Source organism: Lytechinus pictus, chromosome 4 (assembly GCF_037042905.1).
Source record: "Lytechinus pictus isolate F3 Inbred chromosome 4, Lp3.0, whole genome shotgun sequence".
In the NCBI taxonomy this organism is placed as follows: Eukaryota; Metazoa; Echinodermata; class Echinoidea; order Temnopleuroida; family Toxopneustidae; genus Lytechinus; species Lytechinus pictus.
Window position 1 is genome coordinate 11,836,864 of NC_087248.1, and position 26,955 is coordinate 11,863,818.

The window sequence follows — 26,955 nt, forward strand, 5'->3', positions numbered from 1 at the left end:
GGAGATACGATCGACTGATTTTCAATGGATACATTGAGAGACCCCGAGAGAGACTCCAGGCCAAGGTCTCTGTAACGTTTGTCTTACAATATTTTGAAAGGGTTGAACAATATACCTCACAAAGGGCTCACAATCGACAATCATCGAAATTCGGAGTGACTAAATATACGTTACACTGCGTGAAAAAAAAGTTTGAACGAATAAATGGCAGAGGCTACTTCGCAAAAGCAAAACGGATCGACTCCAAGCGTCCAAATCCCGAATGGGCCGCAGACTCGCACCATCCTGTGGTGTGTACCACGTTCTTGTTCCACCGCCCTCACCAAATGCCTGAGCTTTTGCAAAGAGACCGAGGTGTGGTTCGAACCCTACACCTACTGCAAGGCAACAACCGACACAGTGAGGGAGGTATTAGGCCTTCACCTACCCCATCGATACAAGGGTAATGAAGAAAAGTTTAGGCAAGCTGGTGATCTATTCGACAAGATTTGCCACTGTAAAGTCAGACCGGAGTATTTATCGTAAGTTTAATATTTTATAATGAATCATCTTACCTCCTTTTTTTCTGATAGAGCACTTTTGAATTATGGCATAGAAATCTTTACACTCTCAATTATACTTTGCACCTATATTTCATAATTGCCATTTTCAATGTCGCCTTAAATAAAGGGCAGACATTCGGATTATTTCGTTATTCATGATAGCTATGAAAATTAATATGAATGTTTAACAAATGTCGTAAGATGAGTTGAATGAACCCACTCTTTTCTGGTTATGGCCCTTCTCATAATCTGATACCATTGCTATAATTAAGTTCAGATACTAAAGCCCATGCTTACAGGTTTTAGATCCCGCATTCCAGCTCTGAAATAATTGTACTCAACATTTTCCCCCTTGTTCCTGTATTGCAGCATGTCTAGAGAATGGGACATCTTAAAGGGGAAATCACCTGACAAAAACAAAAGGTTTATGAAAAAATATCCGAAATAAAAATAATAATAAATAAATATCATTGAAGGTTTGAAGAAGTCCATCAACGATTGAAAAAGGCTATTATGATTTTTTTTAATTTATAAACTCATATTGCGAGCAGCTTTTCCCTACTCGTGTAGTATAATTATACATCATGTCATTTTCTAACAAATAAGAGTTTTCATTTAGTACTTTCAGTATGTCAACAGATTAGTCACTTCACACCCACTCCTGAAAGAAAAAAAGTCATCATTAACAACTAAAATATTGAAATTTATTCATACATAACATATTGGGTAGATGATCGTAAACAAATTATGACGTCACAATAACAAACTTGAAATTTTAATAACTTTTTAAATTTTTGATGTTTTTCCTAAAACCTTTCCTAAAAACCAATACTTTTAATGATTTTTCTGGTATTTTTTACAAATTTTTTTTCAGGGTGAACTCCCCCTTTGAAGGAGGGTCCTGCTTTTTTCCGGTCACTTATTGCCTTTATCTAGCATGCAGCCTCGGCATTCAGCAATGCCAACTACCTTTATAGCTACGCTGCATGTGTATACTGCCCGAAGCCGGGTTGCGTAGTTATCGTGGTTTTATTTGTTATAGCTATTTATTTCATCATGCAAAATTATATTGAAAGTTGAAACCGCTATTTGCTAGCTTTTAACAATAATTATGGTAAGGGGACCTAAAGCTACGCGGGTCCTAAAGTTACGCCCCACTCATCGCGCATGCAGTTTTTAATGGCAAATGCGCACTCTGTGTGTGGCCAGTGACGAACGATTCCTATTTGTTCTACAGAGGCTGCAGTAAATCTCTAAGGGTGCGTTTATCCGCCACTTTTTTACCCTAGGGTGCGTTTATCCGCCGCTTTTTTACCCTAGAATCATGATTTGAATCATGATTCAAATCATGATTCTGCAGAATCACGATTGCGTTTAATCGAAATTGAATATAATCATGATTAGAATCACAAACATGAAACACGAAAAAAGGGGCGTTTGGAAAGACGTTTCTGCAGAATCACGTACGAAAATGTTCGAATAAACGATATCGTGATTACAATCATGATTATATGACCTCACTGTTGTGTCGGGCTACTTTCGGTTTGACTCTTGCCAAGCTCAAGGCGCTCTATATGCTCATTGTATATGAATTCATTTCTTGTCATGTTCAAGTTCTGTGTTGGTCATCGCATCGTCCACTACTTTTCATTTTTTGGTCATGTCTTAAACTTCAAGTTCTAGTAAATGAATTAACTGGACAGACAATGATCTCAGTTGTTGTTGAGTATACAGTATCAATATCAAATTGGATCTACACTGAAATTCACTTCCGAACACCATTTTGGATAAACTAACAAGATGAATAGAAGCATATGGACCCTTTATGATAGAAGTAAACAAAATGAGGTATAGACTGAATTCTGATGGAAGCAAAAGAATTTTCGAGAGCCGAAACACGTGCGAAAAATTTCCTCTGTCAAACTGCGCACTAGTGATGCGCACTGGATTGGCCCGAATCTGAGGAGAAACAGCATTGGAATGAAGGTCGTCTAAACGCTGATTCTGTGATATTGTGATTCATGTTTGTGTTTTGAATCATGATTCAAATCATGATTCTGGCTTGAGGTCGCATAAACGCAGCCCTAGAATCATGATCTGAATCATGATTCAAATCATGATTCTGCAGAATCACGATTGCGTTTAGTCGAAATTGAATATAATCATGATTAGAATCACAAACATGAAACACGAAAAAAGGGGCGTTTGGAAAGACGTTTCTGCAGAATCACGTACGAAAATGTTCGAATAAACGATATCGTGATTACAATCATGATTCTATGACCTCACTGTTGTGTCGGGCTACTTTCGGTTTGACTCTTGCCAAGCTCAAGGCGCTGTATGTACACGAATATGTATACGCATGCATTTCTTGTCATGTTCAAGCTCTGTGTTGGTCATCGCGTCTTCAACTTCAAGTTCTAGTAAATGAATTAACTGGACAGACAATGATCTCAGTTGTTGAGTATACAATATCAATATTAAATTGGATCTACGCTGAAATTCACTTCCGAACAACATTTTTGATAAACTAACAAGATGAATAGAAGCATATGGACCCTATATGATAGAAGTAAACAAAATGAGGTATAGACTGAATTCTGGAAGCAAAAGATTTTTCGAGAGCCGAAACACGTGCGAAAAACTTCCTCTGTCAAACTGCGCACTAGTGATGCGCACTGGATTGGCCCGAATCTGAGGAGAAACAGCATCGGAATGAAGGTCGTCTAAACGCTGATTCTGTGATATTGTGATTCATGTTTGTATTTTGAATCATGATTCAAATCATGATTCTGGCTTGAGGTCGCATAAACGCAGCCTATATGCAGCGAAAACCCACAACTATTTGGAATTTTGGAGTTATATTCGCTTTAATTTAATTTAAATCCTATACTAATGTTAACATAATTTAGAAATTGAGGCACAGGAAATTTTTTTGCATGATAACTCGAGTGTGTAGCTTTAGGACCCCTTTGACATCGGGCGGCGAAATCAAGAGGTGTTCGAAAAACACGGTGGAATTTACGTATTACGTGAGTTTTGCGATATTTTCTTCTTGGTTAATGATCTTTAGAATATTTGCCACAAATCAGAGAAAGATACCTTTTTATCGTTTGAAAACAAAGTGCGTAGCTTTAGGTCCCCCATCATAAAATATGGGCCGGATCGGACGCGAGAATATTGACCTCCCTGCCCCCAAAATAATAATCAAATCTTAAAATTAAATTATTAATGATGAAAATTACACCAAGTAATATACGCTATCATCCGTGATTTCAAAAAATCTATACATTTAAATTCAGATTTTGCTGTGAATTATGTAATTTCCGATTGGCAGTTCCGTAAACTAAGTGCTTAACCAAAGTGCTCCGTAAACTTAATTGTGGAATGATGTGCTCAAGAAGATACGCAACGAACACAAACTTTACACACGCAACACATAGACAAATATTCATTAAAAAATCCGACTCAAAATGGTGGAAAAATAATAAATTTTGGGCATTTCATGTGACGGCCTCAAAATGCAGCCTTTCTCATCAAAATACCCGAATCGTGTGCAAAGTGAATTGGATGCGCACATATGGGGTACCATTTTTTGTTCAATCTGAAAATGACTGAATGAAGTTCAATATGAGCGTTATAGGAGTGGTATAAATAAGGAATTACCATGTACCACACTGCAAAATCACTGGTGTTAATTCAACAACAGCCCAGATTCTATATATGGCCACACCAGATAAGTGTTAAATAAACAACAGCTTGGTTTTGGTCTAACACCAGATAGGTGTTTATGCAATACCAATTAGTATTAAAAGAGCATGGGTTTAATTCCAAACTGGTGTTCTTTAAATACTTCTCTGGTGTGGACATACTAGATTACGAAAGGGTGTTAAATTAACATCGGAGTATTTTCAGTCTAGCACTGGTAACTCCTTGGTATAAAGAAGTTGCATTTTAAACGTGCGTAGAGCAAAGTGATTGCCTGCCCTTGTGTCAGTTTTATTATTTTCCCTCTCTCTTTCGTTAAAAATGCGATATTACTTGAAACGGATATAACATCGTAGTGGCAATTGTGACTAATCAATACAGCATATTGCTCTGTATACATCAACAGATATTTGATTTGATTGTTTGTGTCACATGACCGACAGGTAAGCATTAAGGAGTGTTCGCACCGGGACGCAGAACACTTTTAAGCACATAAAAAATACATTGTCAAATGCCTTGCATGACTACGAAGAGAAACCCGGAGTCTTTGTCGAAAATTGGTGGGTCAAAAACTGCAGTTTCGTCCTGGACTGTGAACAACAACATATTATTTGCAATTGTTCGTCAGCTCCGAAACGTAGGACGAAACTGCTGTCCCGGTCACATTAATTTTCGACAAAATCCTCCTCAAATCATCGATTTGCTCAACACGCTCAATGAATATTTATAAAGACATGCATAGAAATGTTTCACTGAAATGCAAATATTATGAAACGTCATAACTTTTTTTTTCTTGTCCAATTTTTATTTAGTGATATGTTTGTCTCTTTTCTGTCAAAATCATGTCATTTTCAGCATGAAGTGAATCTTTAAGTAGCCATCTAATCCGATCAATCCTAATTCAGAACCATTTCCACTCTTTTTACAAATACAGGTTTGCTTCGATTGGTAAATTCTTGGAAAGCTCCAGCGAACGTCATGTATTTGTCAAGGACATGGCATACGCTATCACGCCGAATGAATACAATTTTCTTCCTGCCGGTTACAAACACGCTTTCCTCATTCGTCACCCACTTCGAGTGTTTCGTTCGTGGCGGAAGGCAATGTTCGCTCAACATTCGGCTCTAGGTCTACTGAAGGGTGAGGCCGCGGTAGAGGAGACGTACGACCTCGAGCGTGATTGTCCATATTTAAACTCGGGTGGCCTTATGTTCAAGGATACTTACGACATATGGAAGTACGTCTGCGAAAATCTGGACAGCGATCCGATTGTCATCGACGGCGACGATCTGCTGTCGAAGCCAGCAAAAGTGTTGCCGAAGTTCTGCGAAGCGATTGGGTTTCCTTACGACGAGTCGCTATTGTCGTGGGACGCTTCTGCCGAAATTACGAAAAGCTGGAAGCTCCCGGCTGATGGGCTTGTTGGAAATCTGGCCCATTTATATGGGACGGCCATTTTGAGTGGGGAGTTTCTGGAGGCGAGTCAACCGCCCTCTCGTGACGAGGTTACCGCTGACGTCCTGAGATGTAGCGATGAGATAATGAAATATTATGAAGAGATGTACGAAGCCCGCACAAAGTAGCAAAGTAGCAAGTAGTATATCGGCATGAATGGCCACCACACAGAAATGTATCAAAAAGGTCTGTCACCTGCTGTTTCTAATGATACCATCTGGCTCCTTGTAAAGGCTTTTGGTATAGAGAATAGATGGCAATGACGTCATTGTTTTCCTTTCTAGGTATGTGCTGGTGGAAAGGATCCGGCGCTTTCATCACCGAACACCGAGTTCGACTCTTTACACTGCACGACTCGCTTTACTCCTCGGCAGTGTTTAGCATAACGATCTGGATCTTATAAAATATTGAAAACGTACATAGTACTTGGCCCTCATTCTGAAGCCAGGAGGGTGTTTTATAAAGCTGTTCGTAAGTTAAGAGCGATTGTACGAACGACTGGTGAACCTTTCTTACGCGCTAAATAGTCACCAACGAACATTTAATGGTGAATATAATTTACCACAAGAGAGGATCACCAGTCGTTCTCAAAGTTATCAGTCATAACTTAATTACGAAGAACTTCATGATACAGCCCTTGGTTTGACTTGGGCCATACTCTAACTCTGTGTTAAGATTATGGGAAGCCCCAAAAAAATAATAATGAAATGCGTTTACGTTATTATGTTTCTTACGTTCAATTTTTGTTGTAATGATAAAGAAAACTATTTCAGTAATTATTCCCAGTCAGTTATGAACAATTGGAGTTGTAAAATTAGCTGCCCAACTGAACTCGTACTGTTAGCGACACCTGTCACAGCGGGTTATCCATAATTGGCTATCCATCGCTAAACCACAATTTTTTTTCTTCTGAAGACAGCATTCGTAGGCGATTAGCATCATGCGATAGGGTGATACGGCGTGAAGGTTGAAGTTAGTCATTCAATTGGTGCGTGGAATTTATAACGGATCATTTGTCGCCGCCCCTCGAATCTTAATATAATTTCTTTGAGATAAACTTACTCAGAGGGAACGCTGCATTACGGATAGCTTATAATTTCTCTCAGTATGAATTACCTACATTACGAGGAGCGTTGTGGCCCAGTGGATTAGTCTTCGGACTTTGAAACAGAGGGTCGTGGATTCGAGTCCCAGCAATGGCGTAATTTCCTTCGCCAAGAAATTTATCTACATTGTGCTGCACTCGACCCAGGTGAGGTAAATAGGAACCTGGCAGGAATTTATTCCTTGAAATGCCACAGCGCTGTAAAAGGCTGCGAGGCTAAAGCCAGGGTAATAATATCCAATTAAGCGCAACTGCATAAGGACACATTTGGTAGTGATATGCGCCATATAAGAATGTTGGTATTAATATTATTAGTACTATAATTGCATTACCCTATTATTTGGGACATAATTTCGATTAGTGCAAATTATGTATGCATATGTATCGTTTGCTCCTCGTATCTTAATATAATTTGTTTCAGTAAAAAATTACACAGAGGGAAAGCTGCATTTCTGATAGCGTACATTTTCTCTCAGTATGAATTACATTACCACATTATACAGGACATGATTTCCATTTGGGCAAATTATGTATGCATATGTATCGTTTACTCCTCGTATCTTAATATAATTTGTTTCAGTAAAAATTACTCAGAGGGAAAGCTGCATTTCTGATAGCGTACATTTTCTCTCAGTATGAAATACATTACCACATGTATATAGGACATCATTTACATCACTGCAAATTATGTATGCTTATGTATAGTTTGTTTCTTTTCTCGTTATACAATTTGTTTCAGTAGAAATTACTCAGAAGGAATACTGCATCATCGACCACGTATCATTTCCTTTATTATGAATTACGTTACTACATAGGACATAATTTCCATCAGTGCAAATTATATATGCATATATCTCGTTTTCTTCTCGTATCTTAATATAATTTGTTTCAGTAAGAATTACTTAGAGTGAATACTGCAGTTTCGACCGTGTATAATTTCCTTCAGTATGAATTACATTACTACAGTGCGTATCAAAATAAGTTTACACTTAGAAAAAATCCTGTAAAATTATACATTTGTAATATCCTAAAGATTTTCCACCTTTTAACATTGGTACAGATCCATTTAAGCAAATGACGATATAGCTGTCGAAAAATATTTCCGCTTGAGTGAGCACCACTTACTTTTGAAAAGTTAGTGAAAAATAATTTGCGCAGAATTTTGAAATAGTTATGCGAATAAAAGTAGACCTTAATCATGAAGAACACGTTGAACTTAGCTAGTAAAATTGATTTGAAGATATATTTTACCTTTTTAACTTGTTTCCTTGCCAAAAACAATTCGAAGAGTGCATTTCGCCCCACCCCGTTCCCCCCACATACCGAGGCCATCGTGACGATATTTGCTTTACACTGAGCTGTGATGTACATGAAATGGCTTAGGCTTGATTTTTATTTTGTTAATCATTGTCAAGCTTGGAAAAAGTGTGAAGAAACAAGTATCAAATAAAAAATGAAATGTAAACCCACTTTAAATGATAAAAACTTAGTGAAAAAATGCTGGAGATGTCTGATATAAACTTTTGTTCAGATTTAGTTATGTCCTCAGATCCAGCTGGCACAAAAAGGGAAAAGGTTGTGCTTACTAAGTGTTGAAATTTCAATTTGGGTGGCAAAATTGTTACAAAATGCTTGAATTTATCTGTTCTATTTCAATTGACTGAAAGTGCAAAGGAAATGTAAGACAAATGTTTCGCAGGGTAAATTTGATTTTGCCCTTTTCCCTTGACTCAGCGTGAAAACGAGCATTTCTGCGCAAACAGATTTCTGCGAGCTTTACAAAAATGGACAGTGCTCACTCAAGTGTAACATTCTGCCAAAACTTTTACTTTCATTGGATAGATGAGACCCAAACCAAAGATTATACGTGTAAAAATTACCCACATGTTGTATATTTGTTAATTCCCAGGGCTTTTTCAAAGTGTAAACTTTTTTGATACGCACTGTATATATAATATAATTTCCATCAATGCAAATTATGCAAGCATAGGTATCGTTTGCTTTTGTTTCTTAATATAATTTGTTTCAGTTTAAAATTATTCAGAGGGAATACTGCATTATCGACCGTGTATAATTTCCTTTGGTATGAATTACGTTACAATATGGGATATAATTTCCATCAATGCATATTATGCATGCATATGTATCGTTCGCTGTTGTTTCTTAATATAATTTGTTTCAGTAAAATTATTCAAAGGGAATACTGCATTATCGTCCGTGTACAATTTCCTACAGTATGAATTACATTACTATATACATGATATAGGACATAATTTCCATCAATGCAAATTATGCATGCATAATGTCTTGTTTGCTTCTCGTATCTGAATAAAATTTGTTTCAGTAGAAATTACTCAGAGGGAATACTGCATCATCGACCATGTATAATTTCCTTTATTATGAATTACGTTACTATATAGGACATAATTTCCATAAGTGCAAATTATATATGCATATATCTCGTTTGCTTCTCGTATCTTAATATAATTTGTTTTAGTAAGAATTACTCAGAGGAAACACTGCATTATCGACCATGTATATATTCCTTTAATATGAATTACATCATTATATAGGATATAATTTCCATCAATGCATATTATGCATGCATATGTATCGTTTGCTGTTGTTTCTTAATATAATTTGGTTCAGTAAAACTATTCAGAGGGAATACTGCATTATCGTCCGTGTACAATTTCATACTATATGAATTACATTAATATATACATGATATAGGACATGATTTCCATCAATGCAAATTATGCATGCATAATGTCTTGTTTGCTTCTCGTATCTGAATATAATTTGTTTCAGTAAAAATTACCAAGAGGGAACGCTGCATTATCGATTGCGTTGGAATTACATTACTATATAGGACATAATTTCCGTTAGGGTAAAATATGTATGCATACATCTGGTTTGCTTCAGGTATCTTAATATAATTTAGTAAAAATTACTCAGAAGGAATACTGCATTATCGACCGCTTATTATTTCCTCCAGTATGAATTACATTATGACCATGATCATATAGGACATCATTTCCATCAGCGCAAATTATGTTTATAATAATTATATTGCGTTAGTTTGAATAATATTGTATATTTGAGATAAATATCTAAAAATGAAATTATATTTTTTGACCACTACACTGTGCTAAATGCAATTCCTCCATTGATTAGAATCTGCAAAATTATGATCCATGTCAGGAACCCCCATCAGTATCATGATTTATTTAGATTATAAAATTGCTGAATAAAAAATGGAACAAAAGCGTTATTTGAATTAGGAATTATATAATTTCTCATTGAAACAAAGACGTTTATTTCTCTCGAAATTGACAGCCGTTTAGTGAATCGCCTGGTTACACAACTTGCACTGCATGACAGTCTTTTAAGACGGGCCCAAAAGTCTCTTCCAAAATCAACTACCTTCGTAAAGGTCCGTTCCGTCGTCCTGCAAAAGGTGCCTAATAGTCCAGGCCGGGGAGGCGTGACCTTGTTTTTTCATACATTTTATGATTTCTTGTCAATTCAAGGGAGCTAATTACAAATCGGAATGATGACATTCTCGTAACCTTAAGCATTTTCCGCAAATTGGCAAGATCCAATATGCCGCTAAAATATGCACGTTGCCCATAAAAATAACAAAAAATGCACACTTATTGTAAAATGCCTATTATTGTGACACAGGAGCGAAATAATGTCCGAAAACGCACCTGCCGTTTTACGGCAAAACGATGTATCTGCAAAATGCACATTCTTAGAAAAATCACTTTGAAGTAACAGCTTTTGTCTTTCTTCAAAAGAAAATTTCCCAGTGTTGAATTTAGTTAGATTTATAAGAATGTCATTGAATTCATCTTCCTTAATAGTTTTTATAACATTTAACCTTTGTTTTTTATCAAAATAACTGTTTTATGTAGATAAAGCATATAGCCAAAATATTCAATTGTCCACATTAGTCCTACGTTTATGGCAAAATGATGTATTTGCAGAGACATTATACAATTCCTACGGCGATATCATGGCAAAAAGGTGTATCTGCACATACATCGATTAGTTTCTATGGTTGAATCATGGCAAAATGATGTATCTGCAGATGAAACAAGCCTTTAAAACTTAAAAGACATGACAACTGGTAAAAGGGTGTAATTTGCACATACGCACTTTTACCATAAACTATATATCTGACTTTTGTTGGCACAATTTGTGGAAAAAGATGTATGTTACAGATACGCTGTTTTGCAATAAACTAGTCTCTGAATTTCGTGGCACACAATTTGTATGTTGCAGATACATCTTTTTGCCATCCACTAGTCTATGAAGTTCGTGGCTCACCAATTATGGTAAAAATATGTATGTTGCAGATACATCCTTTTGCCATATTTCACGAAGCTGGGTGCGCTCACTCATTGTGATGGAAGAAAAGTGTAACTAACAGATACATCTTTTTACCAAAGAACATTGCGCTCTACTGCGGCACTTTTGGAGTGTATCTGTAAGATACATCCTTTTACCATCAAACTAGTTGGAAAATTTGAAAAAAGTACTGCAGATAGCCCAAGCTATCTTGAAAACTAAAATACCTGTAATTATGAGAGTAAGATGAATGAAAAGCGCTCCCTGAAAACCCCACCAAATGTCAAAACCTGAAAAAGTAAAAGTTTTCAGATACATCGTTTTGCATGTGACGGCCGACATTTTCTTTTTAAATAGTTATTTCATTGATATTCAAACTTGCTGTCACAGACCCCTGTTTACTCTATTATGTACAATATCAATGGGGAAAAATAACTTTCTTAAGAGAAAGCACTAAAATGTAAGTTATTGTGATAAAAGTACTGTCTGAAAACATGATTGCTATTACGAAATATATCATTAACTATGTCATGTATGTGATGAATGCTTTATTTTGATATTCGAAATGGCTGCCATACGTCCCTAACTACATTATTAACAAGTTTAGTTTGGAGAAATAATGTTGACAGAATTTAGCTTTGCTTTACTACAAAGTTCCTGTAATTTTGATGTTAGAGTGAAATATAATTACTGGCAACATGATTTTCTACATTCTTCCCACTTTCTTAACTATCCTTTTTGGTTGCCCTCTATCGTTGTCTCATCCTTGGAAGTCTTGTTGAACTCTCGTATCGTTTCTGCCAATATCTTCAGTCCCTGGCAGAAAAAAAGAAAATAGCAAAGAATAAGTTTTAACAAGATAACTGAAGAGAAAACACTACAGGTTTTTGTCATCATGTTTATAATGATAGTAGTTTCATTGTTGTTCACGTTTCAAACGATTTCATCTGTTTTATACAATCTCGAGGTGTAATTTCAAAGCAAACACTTTTTTATAATTTATTATTAAAAATCACATTGCCAATGCGCCATTCCCCTTGTTTCTCTAAGATCAATAGTATAGTATAGTATTTATTTTCCGTATAAAAAAAAAACACAAAAAATGCAAAAGCGGATGGATAGCCCATATTCAGTTTAGTCGACATGGCTATACTGTTCTTCCACGGGGTCCATATATACAATAAAAGTAAAAAGTAAACACATATGAAAGAAGCATAATATATACGGTAAATAAAACAAAATAACAAAAGTGATATGATATATCATGTTACTAATAAGAAAAGATCATGAAATTAAACAGTTTGGCAAGAATTTACACTAAATATTTTATAAAATGAATGAATTGAATGAATTAGGCTGCTATCATATTATTGAAAAAAAAATCACAAGGATAAGGAATAATCAGATGAATAATATGAATATACAATGAATAAGAATGAATATGCAATGATTGTAAGCTGTCATATAACAAGAGATTTTGGTTCACGCATACAATTTTAAGAGGACAACAATAAGAGCGTAAAAATATTGAAATGAATTCAGGATAAAAATACAAATTGCATTGAGACAACAGTCGAAATAAATATAAAAAAACATGTATATACACTGATTAGATTCATTATAAGAAGTAAGAAATAAAAAGTAAACAGGAGAATGCGCTTTGTGGAATGCAATGGACGAGTGCGAAAATATATACATGAAACTCACAGTGACTTATTTAAGTACCAAGTTTTTGGAAAGTCTACCCTTGCAAGGATTTTCTGTCGTTTCAACGAGCTGAAATCTTAAAGTACCTTCACTTGTTTCTATACGCCAGTGTAGTAATGTACTTTGCGTTTTTTCTGAATAATGTTCTAAATTGATTATTACGAAAGCAGAAATCGAATCTCGGGAATTGTAAACTTGTCGCGGGAAAAATGGGAACAATAAATTTCATGACTTGAACTGAATATTTATGTAAAATTTACAACAAAGTAAAGTTATGACTGCTACATTGAAAAACAAAAAAACATCTCCAATATACTGTAACACATGTTGCTATGTCGGATTTTGCATGCTTACATGTAACAATAGAGTACTGAAATGTGACTTCAGTTGCCATGGTGTCATGGCGGATTGGTTCTAAACAGAGTCGCACCTAACGATCGTCTGAAAAAATAGGTTGCAGGCGATCATTCCGATAGCCGCCATTTTCTCCTATGAGAAACACACGCTTTCTTTCCGGGTTCATTTGTTTAGAACTAGGCCGATATGACACCACGGCAACCGACGTCATCGCTCCGGTACTCTATAGCGTTGGCAAACTCTTTTAGCGCATGCGCAGTAACAATTTCGTGATGGCAAATGTAGCATGTAGCAAATGTAGTATTCTTATTGCAATTAACTTAGGTCTACCTTTGCTAGGTTTTCTTCCGGCCCAACCGAGAAGGCCACTCGTATGTAAGACGAAGGCTGTGATTGGTCCATGAGAAAGATAATACCAGGTGTGAGAAGAACGTCATTCTTCAGGACCTGGTCTAAGAGAAACTCTTCGGCATCTCGGATTGTCAAGAGCTTCATCCACATGAATAATCCTGCTCGAGGGACGGACCATGTTGCTAGTCCTGTTACAGTAGGTCAGGTGGACGATAAAAATTAATTCTGTTCTCAATTTTGTTCAAGTGGGAAGTAAAGGTGTAGGTGATGGGAGAAAAGATTATGGGGGTATGGGTAGTGTTTTAATTGTATTATTTAAATGAGAAGAGATATGACTTCAACTTGAGGGCTGGTCGTCTTGCCCCACCCTCTGAATATAAATATCCCCGCGTCATTCCGTGTCTACCTATACACAGGAAAATATTCAAACACTTATCTTCTGCTGGAATTAGGGTGGGGATATAATACCTGTAAGGTGGTCTTCTGCAGCTTTTGCAATGATATCTCTTCTTTGTTTGTAGAACTCCCGTGTGGTATCTGTGTGTCGTAGAAAACCATCGATACCCCATTGTTGGAATTGACGACTAAATAGTACCTAGGAGAGAAAAAACATGAAAATCTCTAAAACACTTCTACTACTACCACTACTACTACTACTACTACTACTCATTCTACTACTACTACTACTACTACGACGACGACGACGACGACGACGACTACTACTACTACTACTACTACTACTACTACTACTACTACTACTACTACTACTACTATTGCTGCTGCTGCTACTACTACTACTACTACAACTACTGCTACTTCTGCTACTACTGCTACTACTTTAACTACTATTAATACTACTACTACTACTACTACTACTACTGTACTACTACTACTACTACTACTACTACTACTACTACTACTACTACTTCTACTACTACTACTGCACTACTACTATTACTACTCCTACTACTGCTTCTACTAATACTACTACCACTACTAGGGCTACTTCTACTGTTCCCTTACTACTACAACTTCTTCTTCTTCTCTTGCTTCTTCAAGTAATACTACTATTACTTTTACTAAATGGTTCTGCTGCTACTTCTTACTTCGATATTCTCCTTTATGCTGCTGCCGCTACTACTTTCTATGTACCGACTCCTTTATCATTTTTTCATACGAAAATTAAAAATTTGTTGAATTCTTACTTGTGAAAGTAAACTAGAGTGTTGGCAATCAACCTGTAAATGGTACAGCAGTCGAGTGACCAACGCATTAGGACCAGATATCCAGCCAAGACGATACCTGAAGTATGAAATGATCGATTATGATCGATTAATAGTATAGTAATGGAAAAATATATATTTTCGATTATATAACCTTAAAAGTGCACCCGAAACTAGTTGAATTTCAGTTCATTTTGATAAAACATAATTAAACATTTGTCTACTTTGTGAATTACTAACTTCTATATTTACAAGTTAAGATTAGTGTTTATTACTTCTTTAGTTTCGTCAAAATATTGCTGCTAATTTTTTATACATTAGCAATCAATCTGGGGGTAATTTTAATGCAATTTCAGAGTGAAAGAAAAATGATCAGGTAACAAATGCAAAAAAAATACAAATCGAAATTGCAGAAAATCACGTATTACATTTATTTTACGTTGGGTATCTAAGAGATATGAAACTCGATAACGAATTAAAAGCAAAAAAAAAGTAAGAGACAAATCCTCAAAGCGATTGTGTTCACTTTATTGTTTTATTACATTAATTGCAGTGAGCAAAAATTTTGAGGGGGCGTATCAGGCAAAATTTCGACATGTTTAATACGAATATAACATTTTGTGGTAGGTTTTGACAATATTCAGAATATGATATAATTTTCACCCGTCTCTCGTTTTTTTTCATTTTCTCTATTCTTTTTCATGGTCATTTTTTTTTTTTGGGGGGGGAGGGCAAGCGCCCCCAAGATCCCCAACCCGTACGTCGCTGATTAAATGAATGAATGTATTTAATACCCAGCGCCAAGTATCTTGGCAAAAGAATCACATCTGATGACTCTGCCATCTACGTCCATTGAGAGAAAGGATGGTATCGAAGGCTGTAAAATAATCCAACATGGTGAAAAATACATTTATTACTTTTCGACATTATTAGAAGTTTATAGGCCTATAATATATACGTTTTGTTTTGAAGGTTTGCGGGGTCAAAAATTGGGTTTTGGTCGACAAACACGATCTAACTTAGATATCGAATGAGTAAAAATTTGCCTCCTTAAAATACAAGCAATGAAGGAATAAAACAATTTACTTAACGACAATTTAGAATCAGTCAACATTAACAATATTATACATATATATAGCGCCATCTATCTAGGAATAATTTATTCATTATTAACCCGTATTTGGCTCTAGCTGCCATTTCTAGCGCCATGTATTCAAGAAATGCACTTAGGTTGAGCGCAGCACAATTTGGGTAAAGTTCTTGCTGGAGAACCGTATGACTTGGACTCGAACTCGAACTCATGACCCTTTAATTGAAAGAAAAGAGTCTTTTACCCTTACCCCATCATAATGCATGAAGTAATAAGCATCGTCTTCTAAGATGATGAAGTCATATTTCTGAGCGAGGGCGTAGATCTCTCTCTTCTTCTCAAGCGATACAGTCTCCCCCGAGGGGTTATTTCCATTCGGCACCAGGTAGAACAGCTTCGGTCTCGTTGCCCTGCAAGAAAGAAAATCGGAGGAGTGTTTCATGAAGCATATTCTCACTGACTATTTTGTTCTAAGCCAATTCGTTGTCAAGATTTCAGTAACGTGTAACAAATGAACTGTCAGTGAAAAAACACTATTTCTTTAATGAAATACTCCCCGGGAAAGCGTTTCACATTTCCTTGTGTCATTGGTTTTCACTGAAAAGAACATTATTAAAATTACGGAAATCACTGAATCTGATTGGCTGAGAGCATTGCAACGTAACATGTTCTGCGAAAGGCTTAAACGGATCACCTATCTAAAAATATGGTTAAAAAATATATAAATTAAATGAAATAACAGTGGCAATGACAGCATCAAAAACCCTTTAGAGAATATCAAAATCGCGCCAGTCAATGAGATTCTATGATTTCAGAGGCATAACATCATTGGATTGTGCAAATTTACCATTTATGGTAAAGCAGTTATATGAAAACATGGCTATATGGAAAAAGTCTCGTGAATTACGTTTTTTAAATTTTCCATTGATTAAAAAAAGTCTTCATAATTTGCCCATAGAAGTCACTTACGAACGATCCCTTTAGCTAGAAATTGGCTTAATTCGCTGCTCCTTTGCATCTTTTAAGCACACGCATAAATCCTGATTAATTATATCAAGTCATGAATTACGCAAGGATATGCGATGTCACCTCAAGAAAGCAATATATTTAAACACCAGTAATTATGTAGATGAAATGATAAATTGTTTCGCTCGATGTCTATTAGAGGGCCAATACTATGGGTCGAGATCTAGTGGGAAGCAATTGCTTTCATGAGGATCGCTTCTTCTCTCTCTTCTTTTTTTTTCTCCTTCTTTTTCTTCTTTTTTCTTCTTCTTCCTTTTTGTCTTCTTCTTCTTCCTTTCCTTCTTCTTTTTTTGTATGGGATATCAAATATAATCATCATTGTTAGTATCATTATTGTATTATAATTATTATTATTACTATTATCATCATCAGAATTTATTTCATTTATTTTGGTTACATCACTTTACCATGGCAGTCAGTGTAATCTTTAACGGAAAATCCGTTTAGTTCGTTTACAGATATGTATATAGATTAAGATTTTGTACCATTTATCCTCATCGTTCGGATCCCAAGCAGATAGAAGCTCTTTAAAGTGAGACATGTTAGGACCATCCTCTTCCATCTTGATACCGAGGGGTGTCGCCCCTATGCAGCGGATCTGTGCAAAATTGAAAAGTTAATTCGACCCTAGAATATAATTTACCTGATAGCATTACATGTTCCAGGTTTTACAATTAACTTGGCATCTAAAAAATAGACCCATACTTTAAATGGAATAATATATATAGCGCCATCTATCTAGAACCAATCTATTCCGAGGCGCATTGTTATTATTATTATTGTTGCCCCAGCCTTAGCTCGAGCTGTCTTTCAGCGCTCTAGCATTCACTGAATTAATCCTGCCGGGTACCCATTTACCTCACCTGGGTCGATTGCAGCACAGTGTGGATAAATTTATTGCTGAAGGAAAACACGCCATAACTAGAATTCGAACCCCCGACCCTCTGTTCAAAAGGCGAGAGCCAGAACCACTTTACCACGACGCCAAGTATGAATATTCCGACATAAAAACTGAATAGATAAAGTTGTGCTTGCGCGTAGTGTATGAGTAGTTTATGTAGTCACTGATAATATAACAAAAAATGACGCTGAACATGCTGATCTTATAAAAGGCCTCAAACGTGTATTCGGATTGTCTGAACATGAAGGCTATATCAATACATAAATGATAAGGAACAATGCATTATCAAATAGGTTTTTAGAAATAAATGACTGTATAGGTAGACGGGCATGTGTTCCTGAAACTCCTGCATTCCATGGAAAACGTTCAACTTCGCATTTTAACACTGGCTTGAGTTGGAGCTCCTTGAAAGATTGCACTATAAAGAAACGGTATAGGTGCGAAGTTACACTGGTAAACATGGTAAAAATTGCGCCCATTTTGGAATCGGGCTGCACATTTTAGGGGTGGAAAGTTACACATTCTTGTGTTTCCTAGGGTAAACTCACTGCTTCAATAAATGTAGGATACGATCTTTCTTGCACCAAACACAGAGAACCAGGTGACAGTATCAATCCGGCAACCTTGGATAAAACATAAAAAAATGATCATGAACATGACGTCTCCACCGTGACTTCAAACGTGAATGGTTTTTGTTTTTAATAATTGGTTGAGGAGGAATGGCAATGTTCATTTATTTTTGCACTACATGTGCATCGTTATACATAACGCAAAACATTCACAATAATATCAAATAGTATGAAAATGGATAGATTGCGTTCTTAGCAGAGTACATTAGAGTGAATTTCGGTTTGAGATTATTACCATTTCCGTTTCTTAAGCTACATATTTGTACTATGTATGCATTATACCAATCCCATAATTACATTTTGTTTCTTTTTAACGGTTTGCATATTTCTATTCTCATTGGTATGAAGTTTTTACATTTCTTTTGTTTTCATTATTTTCTTTTCTCATTTTTTTTTCTTTCTTTCTTTTTCTCCCTCTCTCTCTAATGACCTAAACATTTTGAGGGGGCAAGATATGGCGTATCGCGTAAAATTGATAAGACGTTGCGAGCGAGCAAAAATTTCGACATTTTTGTTTAAAAATCCAAGTTTGTGATAGATTTTGACATAATATTCGAAAAATAATATCATATTTTACCCTTCTCCCTTTCCTATTTTCATTTTCTCTCATTTTTTTCTTGGTCATGAAAAATGGGGGGGGGGGGGGGGTTAGAGCCCCAAGCCCCCACCTGTCATGCCTGTACGCCCATGCTAACAATAATTGTCATGAAAATCAGCGACTATTTCATGAAATGCTACCCCCTTGATCATGCAGATAACGTTTCGCCCCTCATCAACTCTGCTGCTTTAAGACAAGAGTGGAGTGCAAATATAGGTATATGTGCATTTTAGAAGTGGAGTGTATGGACAGATACATTAACTGTCACGCTATGTTAAATGAGTAACTATCCTGATTGCATTAGATTTTGAACCAAAGAAGATGCACCCTCATTTGGCTTTATACGTATTTTTTTCCATCCATCTACACATAACAGTTGATTTATGGTACATGAACATATTTTGCGGCGTATGTTAATGTTGCCGTATAATTTTGCTAAAAGGGTGGTTGGCAAAAATGTTGTATTTATCCAGACGCCAAGGTTGTCACTTGATTGGATTCAATTCAAACGCATTTTTAAATCGTAACGACAACCATGGAGATACAGGTTTGTCAGTTTGTATCATCAAGGCCTAATATATCTCTGTAATGGGAAATCATAAAAATATCCTGTCTGATATAAAGGGCTCATCCTCATATTGCCTCCTGACAAGTTTTATTTGTTATTTTGTTACACACTGAAAATGTTGGGCAACATACTGTCCACTGTGTTGGGTAATATATGTTGATATATTCTGGGTAAGTATTATCCAATTGAGAAAATTTATTACCCAATTATTAGTTTTTATTACCCAGTTTGGGCAGATTTTAAGCAATAGTTGTGTGGACAGTAGGTTGCCAAGGGTTCGGCATGTTTTGCCCAACTATGCTAAGAGTGTATGACAATCTACCATCATTACCAATTTGTGAATCTGATATCTTTAAAGCAAAACATTGAAATTGAATATCTAAATCATACTGTTCAAAACTATTAGGAGACTGTCATTTTTCAAGGGCTAGTAAATAATATAAACCCACGATATAAGCGATATCCCTTTAAACATCCGATTATTACATTTCAAAGGTACGATTTTATTGATAGACCGATAATTGCTCAATAAATTGAAAATTATTGATAAATAAAAGGTTAATATGAAGTTCAAGAGATAAATATTGTGTCTGATAAATCGTCTCTACTTTCAATGCATGCCTCAATGGGATTTCTCCTTCTTCTTCGTCTTCTTCTTCCTCCTCTTTTTATATACTGCTACATATTATGATGAGTCGATGCTTTTGAATTTTAGTTTATTTTCGTATGGTGTGATAAAGGCAAATTGAATAATAATTCGCGTCATTATTTTTACTTTGTATACATTGTCAGGGCCATGGGAACAATTTTTTGCTGGTGGTGTAAATTTGACAAGCCAAAAAGAAGAAAAAAGGGGTTTCACTTCAAAATGAAGACCATTTAGGCCCAGATAAATTTGACAGGCCAAAAAAAGAAAGGTTATTGAAGGTTACTTTGGTCACTACAATTTCGAAAAAACAAACAAATAGGGGTTTCACTAATAAATGAAGGTCATTTTGGCCCAGAGAAATTTGACAAGCAAAATTTCACCATAAAATATACATGTAGGTCATTTTGGTTACATTTCTCAATTTTTAACACCTACCACAAATCAAGTGGGGGGGGGGGGTGGGGGGTGCTGCCTATGAAGAATAATACACGTTAAGGAAAATACCCCCAGCACCTCCGCTTTCCAGAACCATGTACATTGTTGCAACTATACTGTAGGCCTACAACAGACATATTAGCACTACTACCATGAATACCTGACTGTATTACCGTGTTTCAACAGCAAATATTAAAATATCATGCACCTTTAACACCACCATCAGTTTTTTAGCCAACATCAATTAATAGACAAGTTCTTCCCAACAAAAAAAGTGTATTTAAATAAAAAGAGAAAAATCCAACAAGCATAACACTGTAAAATTCATCAAAATCGAATGAAAAATAAGAAAGTTATGACATTTTAAAGAGTCGCTTAATTTCACAAAACAGTTGTGTGCACATCTGGTCTTTATGCAAATGAGGGGACTGATGACATCTTTCACTCACTGTTTCTTTTGTATTTTATTATACAATATGAAATATTTTAATTTTCTCCTCATTGTCATGTGAAATAAAGTTTTTTCCTCCCTGAACATGTGGAATTAATGGTGTTTAACATTTTGTTGTTCAGTCAAGTTGGTCATTATTGTCAAATATGTAAAAAATGAAATATTGTATAATTTTAACAATAACAAACAAAGATAGTGAGTGAGGAACATCATCGACTCTCCCATTTGCATGTCACTGAGATGTGCATATAACTATTTTTGAAATACAAAATAAACTTTAAAATGTCACAACTTTCTTATTGTACATCTGATTTTGATGAAATTTTCAGAAATGTGCTTGTTTGATTTTTCTCTATTAACTCAAATCAACATTTTCCTGGTGTGGACTTGACCTTTAATTGATACTTACCGATGATATTCCGTGACATCCCCCTGGGTTGACCATGACTCGAAGCTGTTTCTCCGTGTCATTGTCTTTGTAGGTCGGCGGCTGATGTACGTTCACTGTCAGATCACTCAAGAAGGCAAGCAAGGGTTTAATCCTGTCAGGATTTGAATATATAAACATGTTTTTTTTTCTTTAAACACGTGCACACACATTAAACTGGAATGCGAGTAGGATAAAAGCGCACTGTCTATTAAATTCCTTGCTTACGGTCATAAGTGCCAATCCCAATGCTTTGGATCGAACCAAGGAGATATCTCCTTGATCGAACCCCTACTTTCAAGCGTGTAGCCACGCGCCTGAGATCACTAGGCCGCAGCTCCTCTTTAAGTTGGTTGGAAAACTAACTGAGGAAAGTAAAACGATGATTACCATGATTTTTTAATGTTTAAATGACTGTAGATCTAGTTTTCTTTATGACTAGTTTGTATAAAAATATTTATGCCGTTTTACAAGTGATGAAGATGATCTTAATGACATTAATGAAATGGTAATGACCCCTTGTAATACTTATAACAACTAACACCACCGAAAAGCATCAATATAATACGTAAGAAAAATAACGTGCAAATACTATTCCATTAACTTTGAATGATAATAATAATAATAATGATAATTATACTTGCTTATCTGCTTATATAGCGCCTAACACTTGCTTTATCAGAAACGCTTATACTACCTGTACTGGAAATAGTTTTAGATATAGTAAACGAAATCAAACAAATAGAATCAAAATGATATAACATCAACAAGAATTATAAGTACATCAATAACATTATGGAAACAATAAAATATACACACAAGTATATCAGCAGTAAATACCCGCGTAAAGCAATGAGTTTTTTAAGTTTAACATACCCATCAGCATTTCCGTAATTATAGGCAACCTTGCAATCCTCCTCGCTAAGCTCGAGTGTCGAACCATCTCTGCAAAATATAGAGATTATTGACATAAATGAAGAATTGAAGTAGGACGTAAAACTGGTAGGATCAAACTGTATAAGCATTACAAAATCCTCCTCATATAATAAGAAGGAGGAGAAGGGGCAAGTTTGAATCGACATACAGGCCCAGATCCATATTACATTCAGCAGGTTCAGATGGAATAAGTAAGATATACCAAACCCCTATAACCCTTTACTACAGCACTTCGTATCACATGAGAGAGGACGGTCGATTCTTTGATGGTTAACTGCGATGGCTTTAAATTCTCTCGAAGAAGACAATTTTGGTAAAATATAATAAATGTCCCTTCTAGGGCTTGTCCGTGAATGTTTAATTTACTGGATTTTTCTGTGGATGAGTATTTCCGAATATGAATTTTGATTTGTAAGAAAGGGTAAAGGTTCTAAATTTGCATATCATTTAGATGGAGAGATATTGTATAGTAACATGTTTTAATGTAGACCTAAAGTTTCGGACTATTTTTTATTGGTTGTTCCGCTGAACTCCGTTGACTCCACTCACCAATTACAGAGACCGAAGTTATAACTCGATCTGCACAGGGAATCAATGTCCATATGTTTATGTATTAAGTTCGGATAAACCAGGGAAGTGAAGTTGCGCGACAGCCGAAGTAAGTCACTGTTTTTTGCCCTTTTAAGTTTATTTTTTCCCGTTTTGGTTCATTTCAGGCCCAAAACGGAATAATAATCGTTATTTTGGTCCAGTTCTTATCATATATCTTTATGAAATAAAGACAAAAATCGATGAGCCCCGTCCGGGGGATTTTGCATTTTTAACTCCCTAATGGCGGCTGCACGATCGCAAGCCGTCTGTGTACGAGGATAATTTTTTTTGAGTCCTCGAAGCAGACGGCTGCCAGCTGTCTAGTTTTATTGATACACTCTTGTCCTACAATTTGGAGCCTATCCAACATGTCAAACATGTACGAGAAATTCGTAAAAAAATCATCAACTATTTCGTAATTCTTATTGATGTTAATTGATTCGATTTGATTTAATTTATATAGCCATTTATTTCACATGTATTGATTCATTCTACAAATCTAATAAACGTAAAAAAAAACAATATGAAAATAATGGGTAGTAGGGGATTTAAGGTAACACCAAAAACAAAATAAATGCAATACAATTCAACAACATTGCAATCAAACGGATAGGTAAGGTCTATGAAAATTATTTGAATATTGATGAATTGCACAGGATGACGATTTTTTTTTTCTCCCTGAATCCAGACTGATGATAGAAATATTTCGCTATTTCCTTGAAGAAAGTTATTTAGTCAAGCACATTCGAGATTGTCCGTCGAAAGGCCCTTGCCTGCATGGGTTTCATATCCATAATCAGAGCTTGCTTGTCATATAATGTATTATAGGCCCCGTCGCAAAACACTGTCCTGCAATGCAAGTTGTGTGACATAATAACGAGCTTCCAGAGCCACATCTGGTTCCTCCCAGAGCTCGAGGGGCCGCCCGGGGAGCGAAATTATTTTTCCTACCGAGTTCTGGACCAATTATGAATATTCATGACTTGCGTCTTCGGATTAAGAGTACGCGAGGGAGGGGGGGGGGGGGGGCACTTCCATTGACGAGTGGATACTAGGCGCGACCACGTGTAAAAGGGATTTCCTTTTCAAGAGTGGGCACGTTACGTATATGTAACGTTATAAGGGTGTCAAAACCTATATTTAAAATACAAAAAGGGACACATTTCGTTAGGAAAGCTACGTATTTTCGGCCAAGTTTCAAATACTTGTTTCGAAACCCCATGGTCGCGCCTGGTAGCCACTCGTCAATGGAAGTGGTCCCCCCTGGAGTTTGAATCTAATCCTCCATTTCGGGGAAAAGAAAAAAAAATGCCCATCACGTTGTGTGCTAAACTGCTTATCGTTTGTGTAGGAGGAGAGAGCAAAAGAAAAAAAAAAACCTGCAAATTCAGAAAGTTTTCAGACGGATAGGCCTATCGCATATGCTGTGTAAATAATCACCGTATGGGAAATGGTTTCGGCTGGAGAGGTGATCTGACACATGGAATCTATTGCCAGAGATCCACCAATAATCCACATTAGATGCTATATCGATTCGATGGACTGTAATAATCTATATCTAAGCCTTAATTCAGTAAGTTTTTCGTCACTTAATATGTACTCGATTTGTTTGAAAAACCACTTTCTTATCCATGTCATAATCTACCATGTAGGCCTAGCGTTGGAATATCTCCAGCCAGCTGCCAGAGTAGAGGCCCGCCGCAGGCTCAGGCGGGCATACGCTGATGACCAGTCGTACATGCATGAAAGCGGGATTTAATCTCGCATCTTGGAAATGCATGCATGGTGTCGCATGAAAGAATTTTGCACATGAAAAGCAGATCTATAAGGCCTGTAACACAAAGCTTAGCAATGATTGTAGAACAGTTTTCTACGTTGATTCTATTGACTATAATGTACAATCAATCTTGAAAATCGAGTGCATGATTAATCGTTAACTTTGTGTTACCGGACCCTAATGATGCGTCCCAGAGGTTTGCAAAAACTCGCTATTATAATTATAGAGGAGCCACACCATGCAAAAAGAAAATAAAAAAATCTTAAAAATCAGAAGCGATCCCAAATTAAAAATGGTTAGTAAAAATCTAATTTTGTGAAAGATTTTGACATAATATTCAGAAAAAATATTACCCTAACTATCTTTTCCTTTTTACTTGATCATGGGGGGGGGGGGGGGGCAAGCGCACCCCAAGCCTGTGATGCGAGAGCACAATACCAAAATGAACGAAACACTAAACACGTAATCATTTGACTTTTATCTTCTGAAAACGAGGCGACGCGTCGTTTCAAAAAGCTCGTTAATAATGACAATGTGATTCTTTTCCATCGTAATGCTTCTCAGTCATAAAAAAAAAATCAATAGAAAACGAGAGCTGTCAACATTATGTATTGGTTTTGGAGCTTAAAACGAACCTGAGGTGAAACTTTGCTCCAATAAAATGGCACAAATCATTGTTTGGTAGCCCCGGCGACATATTGATCAGAGGTCGCGTTGACTCTCGACCGATCCTGCCTAAAACGAAAAAAAAAAAAACCACGACAAACAGTAATGAAGGAAAAAAAAAATCTTCTTTACAATGCAGCGAAAACTAAAAGAATTCTTGTCCAGATTAATACTCATACCACTTTGTAATGTACACTACTACTACTACGCTACTACAACAACAACTACTACTACTACTACTACTACTACCAGGGGCGGATCCAGCCTCCGCCAATAGGGGGTGCCCGAAAAAATTTTCACCCATATTTTCCCCGATCAGCCGCTCAAATATGATTTATGTTTGTTTCTTTGAAGGGATTGTCCCAGTGGCGTAATGAGCCAAAAATTTTGAGGGGGCTCGATAAGGCGTATCGCGTAAATTGAATAAGAAGTTACGAGCTTGCGAAGCGAGCGAGCAAAATTTTTGACATTTTTATTACAAAAATCCAAGTTCGTGATACATTTTAACATAATATTTGGAAAATTATATTATATTTCACCCTTATTCCTCTCCTTTTCTCTTTTTTTTCTTGATCGTGAATTTAAATAGTATGAGTGCGAGGTGCGAGTTTGACAGTTTTGAAATTTCATGTATTTTGTCCTGAAAAATGGGGAAGAATATTTCCAAATAATGCGGATAATTGCCATGGTGCGGTCACAAGGTCACCCTTTTCCAACACAACCGCATCAGAGGGGGCGTGTCCAGTTTTCATGACGATTATTCGCCTTTTTCAGGACGGGCGCTCGTAAAAATAATGCGGATAATTTTTGGAGTTTGTGAACGCAATTTTTATTGAATTATCCACATTACTATTAGGCGGCTAATTGGAGGATAGGTTTTATTGGGTTTATGAAAGGGGTATTGAAGAGCAGATATTGAACTTTAAGGACATGTGATTTTCTTTTTGAAATTCATATACCCCCCGCCAAATGAGTTTTTCGTATCCTTCCTTCAAATTTTTTTTACTCACTCATGCGTGAATGAGGAATAATCTAAGTAATATCAGATGAAAGAGGAGATTCTAAGCTTTACATTGGTAGGTCATTTGTCCATTTTATTTTTGATTAAGTTATGATAAATCATCGCTAAATCTCGTTTTCGTTTTTTCTGGGACGCACTGTATAGGCTCATTATTGATTTAAATAGAGAACATGCTGCGTATCTGAATAAACATTTGTGCGCGTGTTTCAGATTTCGAACTAAAATTCTTTGCATTTTAAATATCTTTTTCCATCATGAAAAAACAATAAAGCGAGCGCGAAGCGCGAGCTTCAAATATTTGATATTCCGATCTGAAAAAAGGGCCGATTTAAGCTTTGTATTTCAAGCACTTTGTAGGAAAATTGTGAGGTGGATATGAATCACAG

The 26,955-nt window shown here is 36.1% G+C and overlaps 2 protein-coding genes across 3 annotated transcripts in view; one reads left to right on the forward strand and one right to left on the reverse strand.

Moving 5' to 3' along the window:
• Window positions 1–10,095, forward strand: LOC129259014 (uncharacterized). The gene is made up of 2 exons (XM_054897281.2): window positions 1–521; window positions 5,185–10,095. The coding sequence occupies exons 1-2, from the start codon at window positions 205–207 to the stop codon at window positions 5,831–5,833; spliced, it is 966 nt and encodes a 321-aa protein (XP_054753256.2). The 5' UTR covers window positions 1–204; the 3' UTR covers window positions 5,834–10,095.
• Window positions 9,337–26,955, reverse strand: part of LOC129259546 (kynurenine/alpha-aminoadipate aminotransferase, mitochondrial-like) — a 19,118-nt gene continuing 1,499 nt past the window's right edge. Inside the window, exons 2-12 of one of the 2 annotated variants that reach the window (XM_064098391.1) lie at window positions 25,518–25,617; window positions 22,455–22,523; window positions 21,561–21,693; window positions 18,370–18,444; window positions 17,406–17,518; window positions 16,145–16,304; window positions 15,599–15,681; window positions 14,787–14,883; window positions 14,050–14,176; window positions 13,561–13,769; window positions 9,342–11,982 (exon numbers count right to left, since the gene is read on the reverse strand). In XM_064098391.1, coding sequence (XP_063954461.1) covers window positions 11,896–11,982; window positions 13,561–13,769; window positions 14,050–14,176; window positions 14,787–14,883; window positions 15,599–15,681; window positions 16,145–16,304; window positions 17,406–17,518; window positions 18,370–18,444; window positions 21,561–21,693; window positions 22,455–22,523; window positions 25,518–25,617 — 1,253 coding nt within the window. In that variant the 3' untranslated portion in view covers window positions 9,342–11,895. Of the gene's footprint in view, window positions 11,983–13,560; window positions 13,770–14,049; window positions 14,177–14,786; window positions 14,884–15,598; window positions 15,682–16,144; window positions 16,305–17,405; window positions 17,519–18,369; window positions 18,445–21,560; window positions 21,694–22,454; window positions 22,524–25,517; window positions 25,618–26,955 lie in introns of both variants that reach the window. The other variant, XM_064098392.1, reaches the window with a different exon arrangement.